Source organism: Macaca thibetana, chromosome 12, assembly GCF_024542745.1.
Source record: "Macaca thibetana thibetana isolate TM-01 chromosome 12, ASM2454274v1, whole genome shotgun sequence".
Classification (NCBI taxonomy): Eukaryota; Metazoa; Chordata; class Mammalia; order Primates; family Cercopithecidae; genus Macaca; species Macaca thibetana.
Genome location: NC_065589.1, coordinates 77,769,742 through 77,784,918, shown reverse-complemented (window position 1 = coordinate 77,784,918; position 15,177 = coordinate 77,769,742). Strand labels below are relative to the sequence as shown.

Sequence of the window (15,177 nt, the reverse complement as noted above, 5' to 3'; positions counted from 1 at the left end):
CTTTAGCTGCACTAGTCAGGTATCCTTTATTAGGAAAATGAACAGAAGAAATACAGTAACTGGAGTTTTCAAATACCATATAAATTAATGATTAATTTACTGTCTCCTCTTCAAGTAGACATTTCATGAAATTTTTTTAGTGAAAAATGTATAACTCTGGTGGGTTTAACTTATATGAGTGCTTCCTTTATTAGCAAAGAGGAAGGATATTCTGTGCTCTGCAAAGTAAAGTTCAATGTTCTCTTGCTACTTGTGTCAAAAACCTAAGAAACATGAACCAAAATGTCACTTTATGGATATGTTATTTTAAATGTGTTTGTGTGTGTGTGATACCTATTAAAAAGGAATAACCCAGCCAATGTAAGTGTGCACCTGAAGTGTGCTAGCAGCTTTTGGAAATTTCAAATAAAAAATGCACTTTGCTAGAATTCATCTAATCTGCTCTATAATATTAGAACATGCTGGTATTGGCTTTTTATTTTAAAAACTGTCTGCTTTTTATCTTGTGTGTGAGCATGTATGAGAGTTGCCCTGTTACTTTTTTGGTGGGTTTTTAAAGTATTCATTTGACTAAATCATTCACATAAAATTTATTGTTGGATGAATTTAATATTACTGTGCAAGATAATTTGAAATTTTATTCTAGCTTTATAAAAATACATACCTTTATATTTATTTAATGATTTTCCCACTAACATATTTATATATTTTAAATAATTTCTTTACATTTTGTAATTGAATTCTATGTATTCAAAATTTAGCTTGGAAGAGGATAAAGTAGTTATCACAATCACCCTAGAAGACCTTTTTGTTCAGGTAAGAAATGTTTTCCAGGATTACATAACAAGGGAGAGATTTATATCTTGTTATTCTAAATTTATGATGTTTAAACCATTAAAAAGACATGATAATGAGCAGTCATTTGAAATATCTGTGGTTATTATGAAATTTTTAAAGTAGTTTGGAAACCAACTGTTCGGTAGGAGGAAATTAAGATATTTACTTTCCATAAATCTGATGTCAAAAAATTCTGTGGTATTAATCTAGAAAAAGTTTTTCTGCCTTTTAGCTTTTCTGCCTCTTTTTGACCCCAAGTTTTTATGCTACTTTGTCTCTAGTTTTCTCTTTTTTCTTTCACTTTATAATTACTTATTTGATGAGCTCCTTCATTTTCAGGGAATCAGGTAATTATAAAATCTGCATTATCAAACATTTTACCTTATTTTTAAACCCTGACCTCTGACTCAGACTGTTTCCCAACACTGATGCTTCCAATTCAGTATATCCCAATTGAACTCCTTTTCCAACATAAACCGGGTAGCCCTTTTTAAAGGCCATTTCAGAAAGTGGCATTGCTGTTTTTCCATTTTCCCAGATTCTTTAGTAGGTTTCTCAGGTTGCCAATGAGTCTCAATTCTCATTACTTATTACCCTAGCTGAGAATTTTATCACCTCATTGCTATCGAATGATTATCACCACATTCCCCAAGATAATCTTTCTTATCTTTCACTCTAAACTGTTTTACTCTTTGATGTCAAATTAATGTTCTTAAAACAGCACTTTCCTATTGCCTTCCCCTACTTCAGAACAGAAAATAGCTCCCTATTAACTCCAAACTCTGTGGCTTACTTTAAAACTTTATAATCTGAAACTACCTCACACATTCAAACATATTTTCCACTATATATTCAACCAATACTTACCTCTGTAGATTATCACTGCATGATAATCTGCAATAATAACCCTAAACTCTCTTTAATACCAAGCTCACTGTCAGCTCCAGCTTTCCTTTAGTAAGCTTCAGCATTTTGCTTTCTGTTAATCTATATTGACCCAAACTTTGAGGCCTATTTCAATTTTATCTCTTCCATTTAGCAATGACTCTTGCTGTCCTCAATATCTATAGCCTCATATGCAACCTGACAGGATTAAACTTTTTAATGGGTCTTTAATGATTTCATGAGTTCATGTTAGCTTACTCAAACATGTTGAGATTTCCTTGAAGGAGAGTTTTGTTATAGAGCTCTTCTTCACCCCTAGCATCCAGCAGATTGCTGAATTCACAAAAAGTGCTCAGTAAGTTCTTGTTAATTGACTGGTATTGCTTCTTACATAAATTCATACCAAGTGATCAGAAATAAAATTAGAGTTGAATTCTTAGTTTGTCAGAATGAGCAACATAAATTAGAATTGAACTCACTAAGCAGACTTTAAATGGAATTCAGAGAAAAAAATCACTACCTAATTTTGTAGGTATTTTACCTTTTTCAAAATATTTTCCAATTTATTATCATACTATCTTTCAGCAACTCTAAAATACCTGAAAAAACTCAGGAAGCTATGAGTTGTAAGATTGTCAGTTACCTATTATAAGGATTTCAGATCAAATTTTGTTGATACGCTTATTTACAAAAAAGAGTTCCAAAATATGCTCACAAAATCATACATTGTTGGTTTGGTTCCCACTGTGTCAACATTATACCCTCAAGCTAAAACGTGTCTTTTATAACTCCATCTGTACTAGACTTACTTTGTATTCATATATTAAATGTCTATATATAAATAATAGTAAAGAATTTTAATCCTCTTTTCCACAACACAGAATTGAAGAATTAATACCATTACTACTATGATAGAAACTTAAGAATACTAATCATGCAGTAGGATGATTAGTTTCCTTCCTTCCTTCCTTCCTTCCTTCCTTCCTTCCTTCCTTCCTTCCTTCCTTCCTTCCTTTTCCTTTCTTTTTTTCTTTCTTTCTTTCTTTCTCTTTCTTTCTTTCTTTCTTTTCTTTCTTTCTTTCTTTTCTTTTTTCTTTCTTTCTTTCTTTCTTTCTTTCTTTCTTTCTTTCTTTCTTTCTTTCTTTCTTTCTTTCTTTCCTTTCTTTCTTTCCTTCCTTCCTTTCCCTCTTCTTTCTCCTTCCTTCCTTCCTTCTTTCATCCCTCCCTCCCTCCTCTCCTTCCTTCCTTCCTTCCTTTCTTTCTCTCTTCTTTCTCCTTCCTTCCTTCCTTCTTTCCTTCCTTCTTTCATCCCTCCCTCCTCTCCTTCCTTCCTTCCTTCCTTCCTTCCTTCCTTCCTTCCTTCCTTCCTTCTTTCCTTCCTTCTTTCATCCCTCCCTCCCTCCTCTCCTTCCTTCCTTCCTTCCTTCCTTCCTTCCTTCCTTCCTTCCTTCTTTCCTTCCTTCCTCCCTTCCTTCTTTTTTCTCTTCCTTAGTAATACAACAGTAAGAGCAGGTTAATTAATCTACAAAATAACTATAGCCCTCAAGTGAAGCTTTTTAAAGTAGTTCTTAGTATTTTCAAGTTACTCTGGAAGACTATAGATTTGCTCATCCTTGACTGGGCAAAATATAATCAGTCCTACTTGCACTTTCCTAATGTGTATAACACTTTCATAAATGAAACACTATCATAGTGAATCAGACTTTCAGAGGTTAACAAAAGTACATAAATTTTCACATAAAAATAAGCAAAACCTAATATAGAGAGTAAGGAGATCAAGAAAATAAGTTCATTTATTTTTTTAAAGAACATAATGTAGTTGAGAGTGTAATGTATTAAATAACATCTCTTTTTTGGAAGGCTACTTTTCTTTTTTTGAGATAGGGTCTTGCTTTGTCACTCAGGGTTGAGTAGGGTAATGTGATCATGGCTCGCTGCAGCCTCTACCTCCTGGGCTCAAGCAATCCTCTCACCTCAGCCTCCTTTGTAGCTGGGACTACAGGCATGTGCCACCATGCCCAGTGAATTTTCATATTTTTTTGTAGAGAGGAGATTTCGCCATCTTGTCCAGACTGGTCTTGAACTCCTGGACTCAAATGATCAGCCTTGTTGGCCTCCCAAAGTGCTGGGATTATAGGCATGAGCCACCATGCCCAGCCTAAAAGGCCACATTTTTAAACCACATTTTCAAACGATCAAGAAAATGAATATACTAAATACTCAGAATGGTTTAATTTCTTGTGAAAAGTTGGAATTTTTAGAAATGCATTTCCCCATAAAGAGTATCTGGTGATTTTCCAGCATCACTATATATATATATATATATATATATATATATGACTTTCAATATTACTTTTTAATAATGCGTATAAGTACAATGAAAATAGTAAATAACTGTAGTACATGGTTATCATAGGAAATGCAACAAAAAATTTAAAAGCATTCTTACCTCTTTGCTTTCTTCTAGTTCTGACTCACTGCTGAACTCTTCAGTATTTAAGTTTTCAAAGTCAGACTCTCCAACAGCAATTGGCACTGTTACGGTGAGGCTGGGGTTGTTTATGAATGACATATAATCATTTTCATCGATTACGTATTTTTCAACACTGCTTCCGGTACCTACACCACTGGTGGTTCCATTCCCATCTCTAAGATAATTAAGCTCTTTGCTTATTTCAATTCCAGTATTATTGGACATGCAGCTGTCTATCTTATTGCCTTCATGGATTTCTATAACTTTTGGCTTTCTAAAAAAGGCTTTTCGGAAACACTCCCGTATCTTATTTTTCACATAATCAATTCCCTTTTGCATTCTTCCTACTGCAATCTGCAGATTATTCATTTCATTGTCATCATCAGTAGCAGCAAGGTTGTCTGAGCTAAATGAACTCAACAATAAGGCCAGAAAGAGGTTCAGAACCTAAAAGAAAAAACGAAAAAAACTATTTTAATATTGAAATATGCATTTAAATAACAGCCTAAAAAGAGAACTCAGATCTTTGCTAAAATTATTTCAGCAAATGTTTATTGAATGCTTACTATATTTCAGATGCCATGTCTAAGTCACACACTCTTTAAGGGACTTGATATCCTGCTCTAAGGGCAAAACAATAAAACAAGCACCTCTCCTTTTTTCCTGTTGGGAGGGACAATAGGAAAGCAGAGCTTCTAAGATTTTAAATGGTGTCTACTCAGGTTTGCCAGGGAAAAGACAAAATCTCGCCCTCAAGGTTTTTGCCAATGAGAGAGAAAAAAAGATACTTTCATCTTAATCATTTTATCTTACTTCATCTTACCATTTTTTTTTCCTAGGGAATTTCTAGCTTCATGTATATAAAGAATGAACTCATTTATTTAATAGCCTGATGATATGTACCAAATGATGCACTTGAAATACAAATTCCTTTGGCCCGATGGCCACAAACTTTTATAACAGCAGAAATTTCTAAGTCAAATTATATACGATTTAACATGTTTCCCATCAAATACACTTTGAAATGTATGTGTTCAAATAGCTCAACAGATGGAGAGAAATCAAAAAGTGTACCAGGGTTTAGGCTAAACTCATAAGTTTTCTTTTTCTTTCTTTGTGTGTGTGTGCGTGTGTGTAGAAAGTATGAGGCAATATTAACTCTCAGAATATCATAGGATATGTGAAAAAGCTACCCAGCCAACTGGTAAGTTATGGTTAATGCAGGAATAATTCATTATTTCTGATGTAAAAGAAAATTTATAACAATATTTTTAGCCTGAAATGGAGTTAGTTATTGAGTTTCAGAATATGTTACACTATAGGAAGACATGCAAGGCAAAAGCCCCAGTTTGTTTCCCTATTTCTGTATCAGATTTTTTTCAGAATCTAGAGCTCCCTAATTTACTATTCTGGAGAAAAAAATTGCGTGTTTGTAGGTATCCCAGTAGCATTCTTTTGAACAAGTTTATCTGAAATGTATCCCCCTCAAAGGAAAGGCCTAATGTAATGACATAAAGAAATGCTTTGCCCACACATGATTGAGAAATTTAAGCATTAAACATCTAACTATATAAACTATGTTTTTATATTAGTGATTTTAAGTCACAGTTAAAACTAAGCCCTTTGAGTCTGAACAATGTCCATACATATGAATAAGTTAAACTGTAATAATTGGTTTTCCTTTAGTAATGCAAATTCAGGGAAGGAAACATTTTGTCCTCCTCCAAGTTACTTGGATAATTACAATGCATAGCTAAAATATAATGGTCTACTTCACTGAAATGTGTCTTCAAAACTTGGTAGTATATGACCTATATCTCTGAGTAAGCCAACTACATGAACTATGAACATGCAAAGAGCAATTTGATTATAGAATAGATAGTTGTCTTTTTAGATTTAGTAGAGGTCATTTTCATATCAAAACAATATTAGGACACAATTCGTCTTAGTGATAAAAATTTACTTTCTTTGAAGAAGAAAGGAAAATCTAATAATTATGCCCCTCAGGCATTCATAAATACCCCTGATTTAATCTTTACATCAAAGATATGATTTCAGTTTTGTTATCCCAATGTCATAAAAAATGGGAAACCAGAGTCCAGGAGAAGTTAAATAACTTGCTCATTCTCAGAGTGTTAATAGGGGGATTTTAGTCTAGGCCACTTACTATAAACCAGAGATATGTTTACCATATCTGGCCACCTTCCCAGCTACTGTCTGCTCTTGTTCTAATTTATGAGCATTTGTAATACATACGTACCACAAGGTTTCCAATGACCATGACCAACATGAAAACAATAAGGCACATGGTTTGGCCAGCAACCTCCATACAGTCCCACATGGTCTCTATCCATTCTCCACACAGCACGCGGAACACAATCAGGAAGGAGTGGAAGAAGTCGTTCATGTGCCACCGTGGGAGCGTACAGTCATCATTGATCTTGCAGACACATTCTTTGTAGCTCTTACCAAAGAGCTGCATGCCGACCACAGCAAAAATGAAGACGATGATGGCCAATACCAAGGTGAGGTTTCCTAGAGCCCCCACTGAATTGCCAATGATCTTAATTAGCATATTTAGTGTGGGCCAGGATTTTGCCAACTTGAAAACTCTAAGCTGTAATGAAGTGAAAAGATGCTCTTAGTAGTAATCATAATATAATTTTATACATTATTTTATTAGTATGTGGTATCATAGAACCACATGTGGTAGATGTAAAAACTCAAAATATGCTGAACTAATTCAATTTCAAATCCAGAAAAACCAGTGTTAACAATATTAGAATTGTAAATCAGGTCATAATATCATTTAAGGGCAAAAGTAAAAATAATAAAACATTTCAGAAATAATAAATAAAACATTTCTGATTCATCAAAAGATATGCCCATGTAAACAAATTGATATTTTGATTAGAGACATTTTTAAATTAGCAAACTAATGTTATCTTCAGGTTCTATTTTAGAGAGTAAAAAGAAATATTAAAAGTATAAATCATATATTTTTATGGGCCAAATAAAATAAAAGTAAAATAAACTAAATAATATGATACAAATGTACAGAAAAAATTTGAATACACATTTTGCTTAATTTTCAATAAAAATTGTATATATTTCTCAATAAAATTGTGCTATAATTTAAAAAGTTTGTTATACAATTATTTAAGATATTAATAACATCAAATATTTCCCCGCATGTTGCTTTAAAACAGTCCCCATTCATAGAAGTAGGGTTAATAAAAAGCTAAAATTAATTGGGGCCTAAAATTCGTATTTGCATGTCTTTACAGACTGTAAGGCCAAAAAAACTTCATAAACTGAAAACACAGTTTTAGGAAGTACACGTAGGTTTTCAGATGTGCCCTACATACCTAATCATTATAAAGTATTTCAAACGCTTTCATCAATCTTAGAAACTGTTTATACTTAAAGAGGATGTTTATATTTTTTTAGAATGTTATATATTGATGTAAAATTAAAATTAAAATTAATAATTACATAAATATACATTGATTCAATTTCAAAATAAATGTGCCAATGAGCGACAGGAATATATATAAATAGATACCAGTCTGAATGATCGCAGTACAGACAATCCTTCCACATTTGATAGACCAAGCTCCATTAAACTCAGGCTGACAATAATTCCATCAAAGATATTCCAGCCCTCTTGGAAATAGTAATAAGGATCCATGGCAATGATCTTGAGAACCATTTCTGCTGTGAAAATCCCAGTGAAGACCTAAAAATAGAGATCAGCACTACTTCAAGAGCACTGAAAAACACTGATGCTACATGAATTTATAAAGAAGAACATTAATAGTCAGGAATAAAAATATCTAAAATTTAAAGTGAGAAAATGTGACAAATCAACTCAAGTCTAGCTTTTTTTTTTTTTGTTTTCATTTTCATTTTTATTTATTTATTTTTGAGACATTGTCTCCTTCTGTTGCCCAGGTTGGAGCACAGTGGCACGATCTCGGCTCACTGCAACCTCCGCCTCCCAGGTTCAAGTGATTCCCCTGCCTCAGCCTCCCAAATAGCTGGGATTACAGGCGTGGGCCACCATGCCCAGCTAATTTTTGTAATTTCAGTAGAGACAGGGTTTCACATCATGTTGGCCAGGCCAATCTCGAACTCCTGACCTCAAGTGATCTGCCCGCCTCAGCCTCCCAAAGTACTGGGATTACAGGCATGAGCCACCACACCCAGTCATGTCTAGCATTTTTTTTTCCCCTCTAGGAGAGTATTTTATTAAGCAGAGTGATATTATTTAATGAATCTGCTGGATTTCCAAGAAAAACACTAATTTTAAAACATTTCGTGGTCTACATTTTAAATCTGGTATTGAATAATAGCTCCTGAATTATTGCCCTTGTTGGTACACTACATGTCTAACACAATCACAACCAAATTCATTTCTGGGTAGTATTGCATCAGGAACAAATCCACATATTATTGAAAGTTATTAAAAATTGATTTCATAAAAACCATATTTTGTTTTTGATTTTGTGTTTTTTTAAGGGATACCATCTTATTTCTATAATTTTATAAACATTCCTGAAACAAGAGTAAGTTTGCCGTAAATGGTTTATAATAACGATCTCTGGATGCATGCCTCAGAATTAAGGTTAATGGATTAGTAGAGTAACAAACTGCAGATTTAACTGAAACCAGCAGGAGAAAATACTCAGTATGCATATACATGTAAATAAGATTAATAAATCACTTGAGTGGCTAGCTAAATGTGTATTTGACAATAGAAAGAAAAACAATGAAACAAACACATTTATTTTTTAACTCAAAATGATAGGCTGAGAGACACAGGACATGAAGAATTGTGAAATCACTCTTGCAGAAAATCTTTTAAAGCAATTCTCTTAATTCACTATAGTTAAAAATTACAATTTATGACTGTAAAGTCAAGCTTAGCATTTACCAAGATAAATCAGCCTTTATCTTGAAGGAATTCTGTCAAAATAACAGTATAACAATTATTTGGTTTCCTAAAACATTGTATTACTTAAAAGAAATATTGATCCACCCTTACAGATGTATAAATTCAGCTAACACTTCATTGTTTCCAATCACAGATGAAAAATACCCATCACAGAAAGAAAAACAGCCTGACGGTAGTCATCCATTCACTCAAATAGAAATAAAATGTATTTTAAGCAAGCCTAGTACATGAAAATTCAGGTATATGGTGAAATGCCCATTGAAAAATATATTTTTCATTTTACGGAATAACACATCAAAGATTCTTTTTTTCAAATAGTGATTTTGCCTGGTAAATACAAAGTAAGTTCTAACTATACAAATTTTATTTCTTGTATAAAACTTTTAGAAGCAGTTATTATTTGAAATAGGCACTCTGATGATAGAAATATATTATTTAAAGTGAGCTAGAACCATCCAGGTAAATAATCTACAAACATCTCTTTCTATAGAAAATCATAAGGTGGTATTTTCAGCTCTTCTAAAATGACTAGATCTCATGCCTTTAAAAACATATACCCTAAATTTACGCTTATCTAAAAATGTAATCCCACCATGAAACTTTTCATTAAAAATAATATTTTTATTACAGCTAGTAATCCAAAATGACAGCTATATCTCTGTAAATGTTTTCAGTTAAGGCCCTAAAAATCAATGGGATTGTTTTTGGTACATTTTAATCTAGTTTCAGCATTTTCAGGTAGGTTGGAAATGTTTGTTATGATGAAGATGTTGTCTAACCTACTACGATTGATAGGCTATTTTTTGCTTATTGAATCCCTATGATGGTTGCAAGCATTTTATAATGATTAAAAAACAAACAGAAAAATACTCCACAAAAATACAGAGCACCTTAGCAAAACTTAATTGAGATTCAAGGTCTCTTGATATTCAAATTTGATTAATCTCATCAACAAGGAAGTGATTAATTTTTATGTACTGCAGAAACAATACAAAATGGGGTAGGTTGATCTAAGTTAAGATGGAAAATTCCACAATTCAATGTCCTCATATATAATATAAGGCAGTATGCAATAATTTGAGCTGTAATAAACTAGTCCATAGATATTCTAAATATATGTTAATGAGCAAATTATAAGCTCTCCACAAAACATGCTGTGTAATCATCTATGATCTATAATATAGTCTTAAGTCAGCTAAGCACCCATGATAGAAATTCTGTCTTTCTCTCTCACATGCTCTCTCTCTGCCTATATATTAAATATATGTATTACTTTCATATGTATAAATATTTATGATAAAGGTTGTTATGGGTAGGAAATAAGATATTCTATGAACAAATGCTTTGTAAATTATGCAATGCATTATTGATATGTTAATCATTATAGTAAGGAGGTATCAACCAATAGAGTCAGTCACTTTACATATTCTCCTATTGTTATGGTTAGAAATAAATAACTCAGGTCCGTTCCCTATAATTTATGCTCTCTATCTTGACAAGTTTTGTTTCCCCAGCACTAAACTGAACTTATAGATGGTTCTATCACCAACAATCTACCAGGCATCAGTCTCCCATTCCACTTTCCCACCTCATTATTTCAGTTACTACCCATCAAGTAATAGAATTGTAGAACTGGAACATACATAAAAAAGTCATTTAGTCCAACACACTCATTGTTTATATGTGTGTTGAGAAAATAGACTCAAGGATCTAAGTGACTTTTCAAAACCACACAGATATTTACCATGACCACTTTGACTAGGACCTAGATTTGATGCTTTTGTCATGTGCTTTTTCATTCAATCATCTTATAATCCAGCCTCTCTTATCCTGTGTTTCCATACTCAACTGCTCCAACATTGGAATTCTATATTTACTGTTTCACTCTGGCAAGTTTCCAAAATCTTCCTTCACCTGTTCAACTTCCCTAACTGTCCAATATCCTGGGAAAAATACAAGAACTACACCAGAAATATTTTCCATCATTATTTCAAAGAAAGGTCTGAAAGGGTAATAGCATATATATGAGGAAGGAAACTGTTTATTGAGCACATGCTAGATGCCAGGCACAGTCTAGGTGCTTTCACATTACCTCATGTGACCTTCACAACAATTCCGCACGAAGGGGAATACTACACTCATTTCAATAGTAGAAAACAAAGACTCAGATTGTTTATCAGACTTGTCCAGAGGCCATATCACTAGTAAGCACTGGCAACTAAGGTCAAACTCAATTCCACTCCACTGCAAAGCCTGTGTTCTTTTGCAAAATCATGCTACCTGTAGCAGCCTTTTTGGCTAGGTATCAACCAGTGGGTTATTCATTGAGTGACTCCCATGTAAACACTGAGAGAGGCAACAGAAAAATGGGACATGGCCTTTGCCAAAGATGAAGAAAATCTTAAGAATATGTGAGTATTCTACTGAGTCACGTAATGCAGAGAATTTGAGGTCGCTTATTAGGGCACACATTTATCCAGTTGTCCACTAGCATTTCCTTTCCCCCTTCTGTTGGCAATTGCTCCTCCACCCATGATTCCTCAGGACTGCTATGTTTTCAACACGATTCCACCCTCTGCCAAAGCTGATTAAATCAGAGGTGAGCATCTGACCCAAATTATGCCGAAGTTCTATCAGGAGTCTTTGGAATGAGACTCAAAAAGAGATTCAGGCTTTTTCCAGTGTAGAGGTTGTAAGATGTAAAATCAGTGAGCTTTTACTGAACATTTGCTGACCTAAAGACAAATGATGCAGTGAATTTGCAGGCCATATCTAAGCCCTTGATGAAGACTGTTCCTGAAGTCAGACTGCAATACTGCCCTTTATTTAGTTTGTTAGTCTACCTTTTCTCTCCATTCCAGTTTTCCCACTACCCCTTGCCCCAAGTTTGTTTGAGTTAGTACAGGGCAAGGTCTTGATTAATAATATATGTAAACCCTTTTCTTACGTGTTCACTCATTTTGATCAGCACACACAGACACAGATGCATGCTCAGTAATTTAAACCAGAGGTATGGCTAAATCACAAATGCACATTTAGCAACTATTTATTTTCTTGTATGAATATCACTGAAGCTTTTTATTAGGTAGTTAACTTGAAACAATGATGTTCTTTTTTAAAATATGCATCAATCTTTGGGTCATCCTTTCAATGGACATGATTTTTTTAGAGGCTGTGTGGGTTAAAACCACATGTTTGTGGAGCCAGGATTAGATCTTCTGGTTTATCTGGACCCACATTTCCAGAAAGAACAACTGTAAAGATTTTGAGATGTTTACAACTGGTAAGACACCACGATCAATCAGCACAGACATTGGCCTAAACAATCAGCATTCATACCAGTTGAGTTTTAGGCTCTATTGCTGAGATTCCCTGTAATATTCCTTAGATATTTCTTTCTATGAGGAAAGAGGATACAATTTTTGGGTTCAGCACAGCACGAACAGATCTTTCCCTTTGGTCTATGTCTCCCACCTCTGCCAAAGTAATTAAGTAAACTTCAAATGTACTTACCAGGTTTCCTACAGTCAATACACTACTGAATTGCTCGGTCATAGGGTAGTGCTCCATGGCCATAAAGAGGGTATTTAAGACTATGCAAATAGTGATGGCAAGATCAACAAATGGATCCATAACAATTAAATTCACAAGATGTTTTACTTTTAACCATGCATCACAGCAGTCCCAGATCAAGAACACATTGGCAAATCTATACCAGCATGGTGGACATTTCTGTCTAGATTCTTCAAGTTCTGGAGGGACAATAAAGAGGGAGAGTAGTAAATAACAACAAAAATGAGTTATTATTGCCAGTAGATTTTATATCATTTAACAAAATTGATGCTTATATTTGAAAATAGAAATTCATATTACTTAAGAAACTTAAGAAGACAATCCCATTAAATATTTTCAGAAAATACTAATTAAAATGTCATATAGATTGGCTTTTTTCTTTTAAATACAGAAAATAAGCACTTTGAATTTAATATTTTGCTTTAAAATCACTAGGTTATGATTAATTAAATTGCTGTATTCTCTTTGTCAAAACAGAATTTTAAATAAGCATTACACAACTATTAAAATTTTAAATAATTATGGTTTCTTCTGAAAGTACCTTTTTAAAAACATTGTCTAAAGTTGTGATCCCTTGTGTGTGTGATAATATTTATGAACTATTCTCTCCTCTCATAGTTTCCATATCAACATTCATCTTGCACACAATGAGAATGTAGTATGCCTTTCTTTTTAGTATACATTCAGACTCAAATCTACTTTTGTGGCTGGTACATATCTTTTAGAATTTTAGCATCATGTATTTAAAATATTACTTGAAATTTTAATGGATGAGGCCTGTTACAAAATAATTATTATGTGACTGTATATCTAATACACCAAGAAGACGTGATACAAAATGTAATTGATGTTTTTTAAAGAACATATGTTAGAATTGACATACAATTGATCTAAAAAGGGCAGTACTAATATATTCTCTCTCCAGACTTCACGGAGTGAGGACTGTGTGAAGTATGAACAAGTTTAGTGTATAAATAGTTGCTGCCCATTCCTGTATGTCAAAATCAATGAACATATCTGTCCATGGTCCTTTGGAGGAATGTAATGGTTGTTGTGTATGTAGAAGACGGAAGAGAGACCCTTTGGTAGGATCTCTCTTGGAGTGGAGGACAGGTTTTGATTTGTCCAACTCATTCAAGCGCTCCCACAACCCTATCAACACCTCCATGCCTGAAGAACAGACTAAAGCCTGAAAGAAATGTTTCCTTATGCTTCTATATACCAAGACTTAGAAAGGGGGAAGAGTTTACTCTATTTGCATATGAGTAACATAACATAAGAAGAAATCCTCATTGATATAATATCAAGTGGTGAAATATCACTCTGCAAGCAAGGTAAGGACCCAACTCAAAAAGAAATAAGGCCAATATTAGTTTTTGTAATCAATGTGATAATATACTCCATATATCACATTCTTAGGTCTAGTATATAGTTTTGATCTGGGTAACAGACTTCAGTAACTCTATGAAAGAAGGAATAGTTCACAAAGCACATAATCACAGAAAGTTGACTGTTCCATGACCTGCTTCTTACCTTCCATTGTGTTGGTCAGAATGCTGGCTATGCTCATGGCTCTTTGCCTTCCAGACGAATCCTCCAGCATCTCCATTGAAATCTGGTAAGAACTTAACCTTCTCTTTCTGATTTCCGTTTCAGTGGTGGTGCCCTGCAAACCAAATACTGATGGCTCAAACCACTCTTTCTAATAAGTAATACAACACCACATAGCATTTCTTTGGTAAATCATGCCACATGCAATTTTTCCAGTTAAGAATTTTCAAGGAATAAAATGTTGAATTATTGTTAAGTTATAAACAGTTTTGTTTTTAAAAAAAAGTTATCGCAGGTAGTACTATTTAAGAGGAATTCACCAGTGGATGCAGTTGTATAACACAATTATATTACAGAAATATTTTAATTAACCTGTCACAATTTTCAAGGAAATTTGTTGTAAACATGCTAAAGTCATTTATTATTTTATTTCATTTAGGTGAAAATTATTTTTATCTTCTATCAATGATTAATAATCAGATCAATCTCCCCCCCAATAAATACTATGATTATATAGTCTCAAGGCTGAATTATTTTCTTTGAGGCTATATTGACAATATTGACATACGTGGGCCAATTTTTTTCCATGCACAAACACAGATGTACAATGAAATGTGTGTGCTTTCCTGAAATTTCTTTAATTATTTCTATATCTCTTCCTATTAAAAAACAACACATTTTAGAGTCATTTTAAAATAGCACTGTAAATATTGACAGTTGTATGAAACTGCCCATTATCAACAAATTGGTTATAATATTTAATTTTAAGAATATGAATTTTCCAGAATATGAATAGATAATTTTACAATTCTTCGTGATTATGCATCTTACAGATTTGATGGTGAAAATGTCCATTATTTGTCTTGGTAGGTCTACCAAATTTGCAGATATGTGTTTCAAA

The 15,177-nt window shown here is 33.4% G+C and overlaps 1 protein-coding gene across 7 annotated transcripts in view; it reads right to left on the bottom strand.

Moving 5' to 3' along the window:
• LOC126933197 (sodium channel protein type 3 subunit alpha) overlaps nucleotides 1–15,177 on the bottom strand; it is a 116,261-nt gene that overhangs the window by 36,079 nt on the left and 65,005 nt on the right. For all 7 annotated transcript variants that reach the window (XM_050752897.1, XM_050752902.1, XM_050752896.1 and 4 more), the window contains 5 exons: nucleotides 14,259–14,391; nucleotides 12,666–12,904; nucleotides 7,761–7,934; nucleotides 6,456–6,812; nucleotides 4,172–4,642 (listed from right to left, as the gene is read on the bottom strand). In XM_050752897.1, coding sequence (XP_050608854.1) covers nucleotides 4,172–4,642; nucleotides 6,456–6,812; nucleotides 7,761–7,934; nucleotides 12,666–12,904; nucleotides 14,259–14,391 — 1,374 coding nt within the window. The remainder of the gene's footprint in view (nucleotides 1–4,171; nucleotides 4,643–6,455; nucleotides 6,813–7,760; nucleotides 7,935–12,665; nucleotides 12,905–14,258; nucleotides 14,392–15,177) is intronic.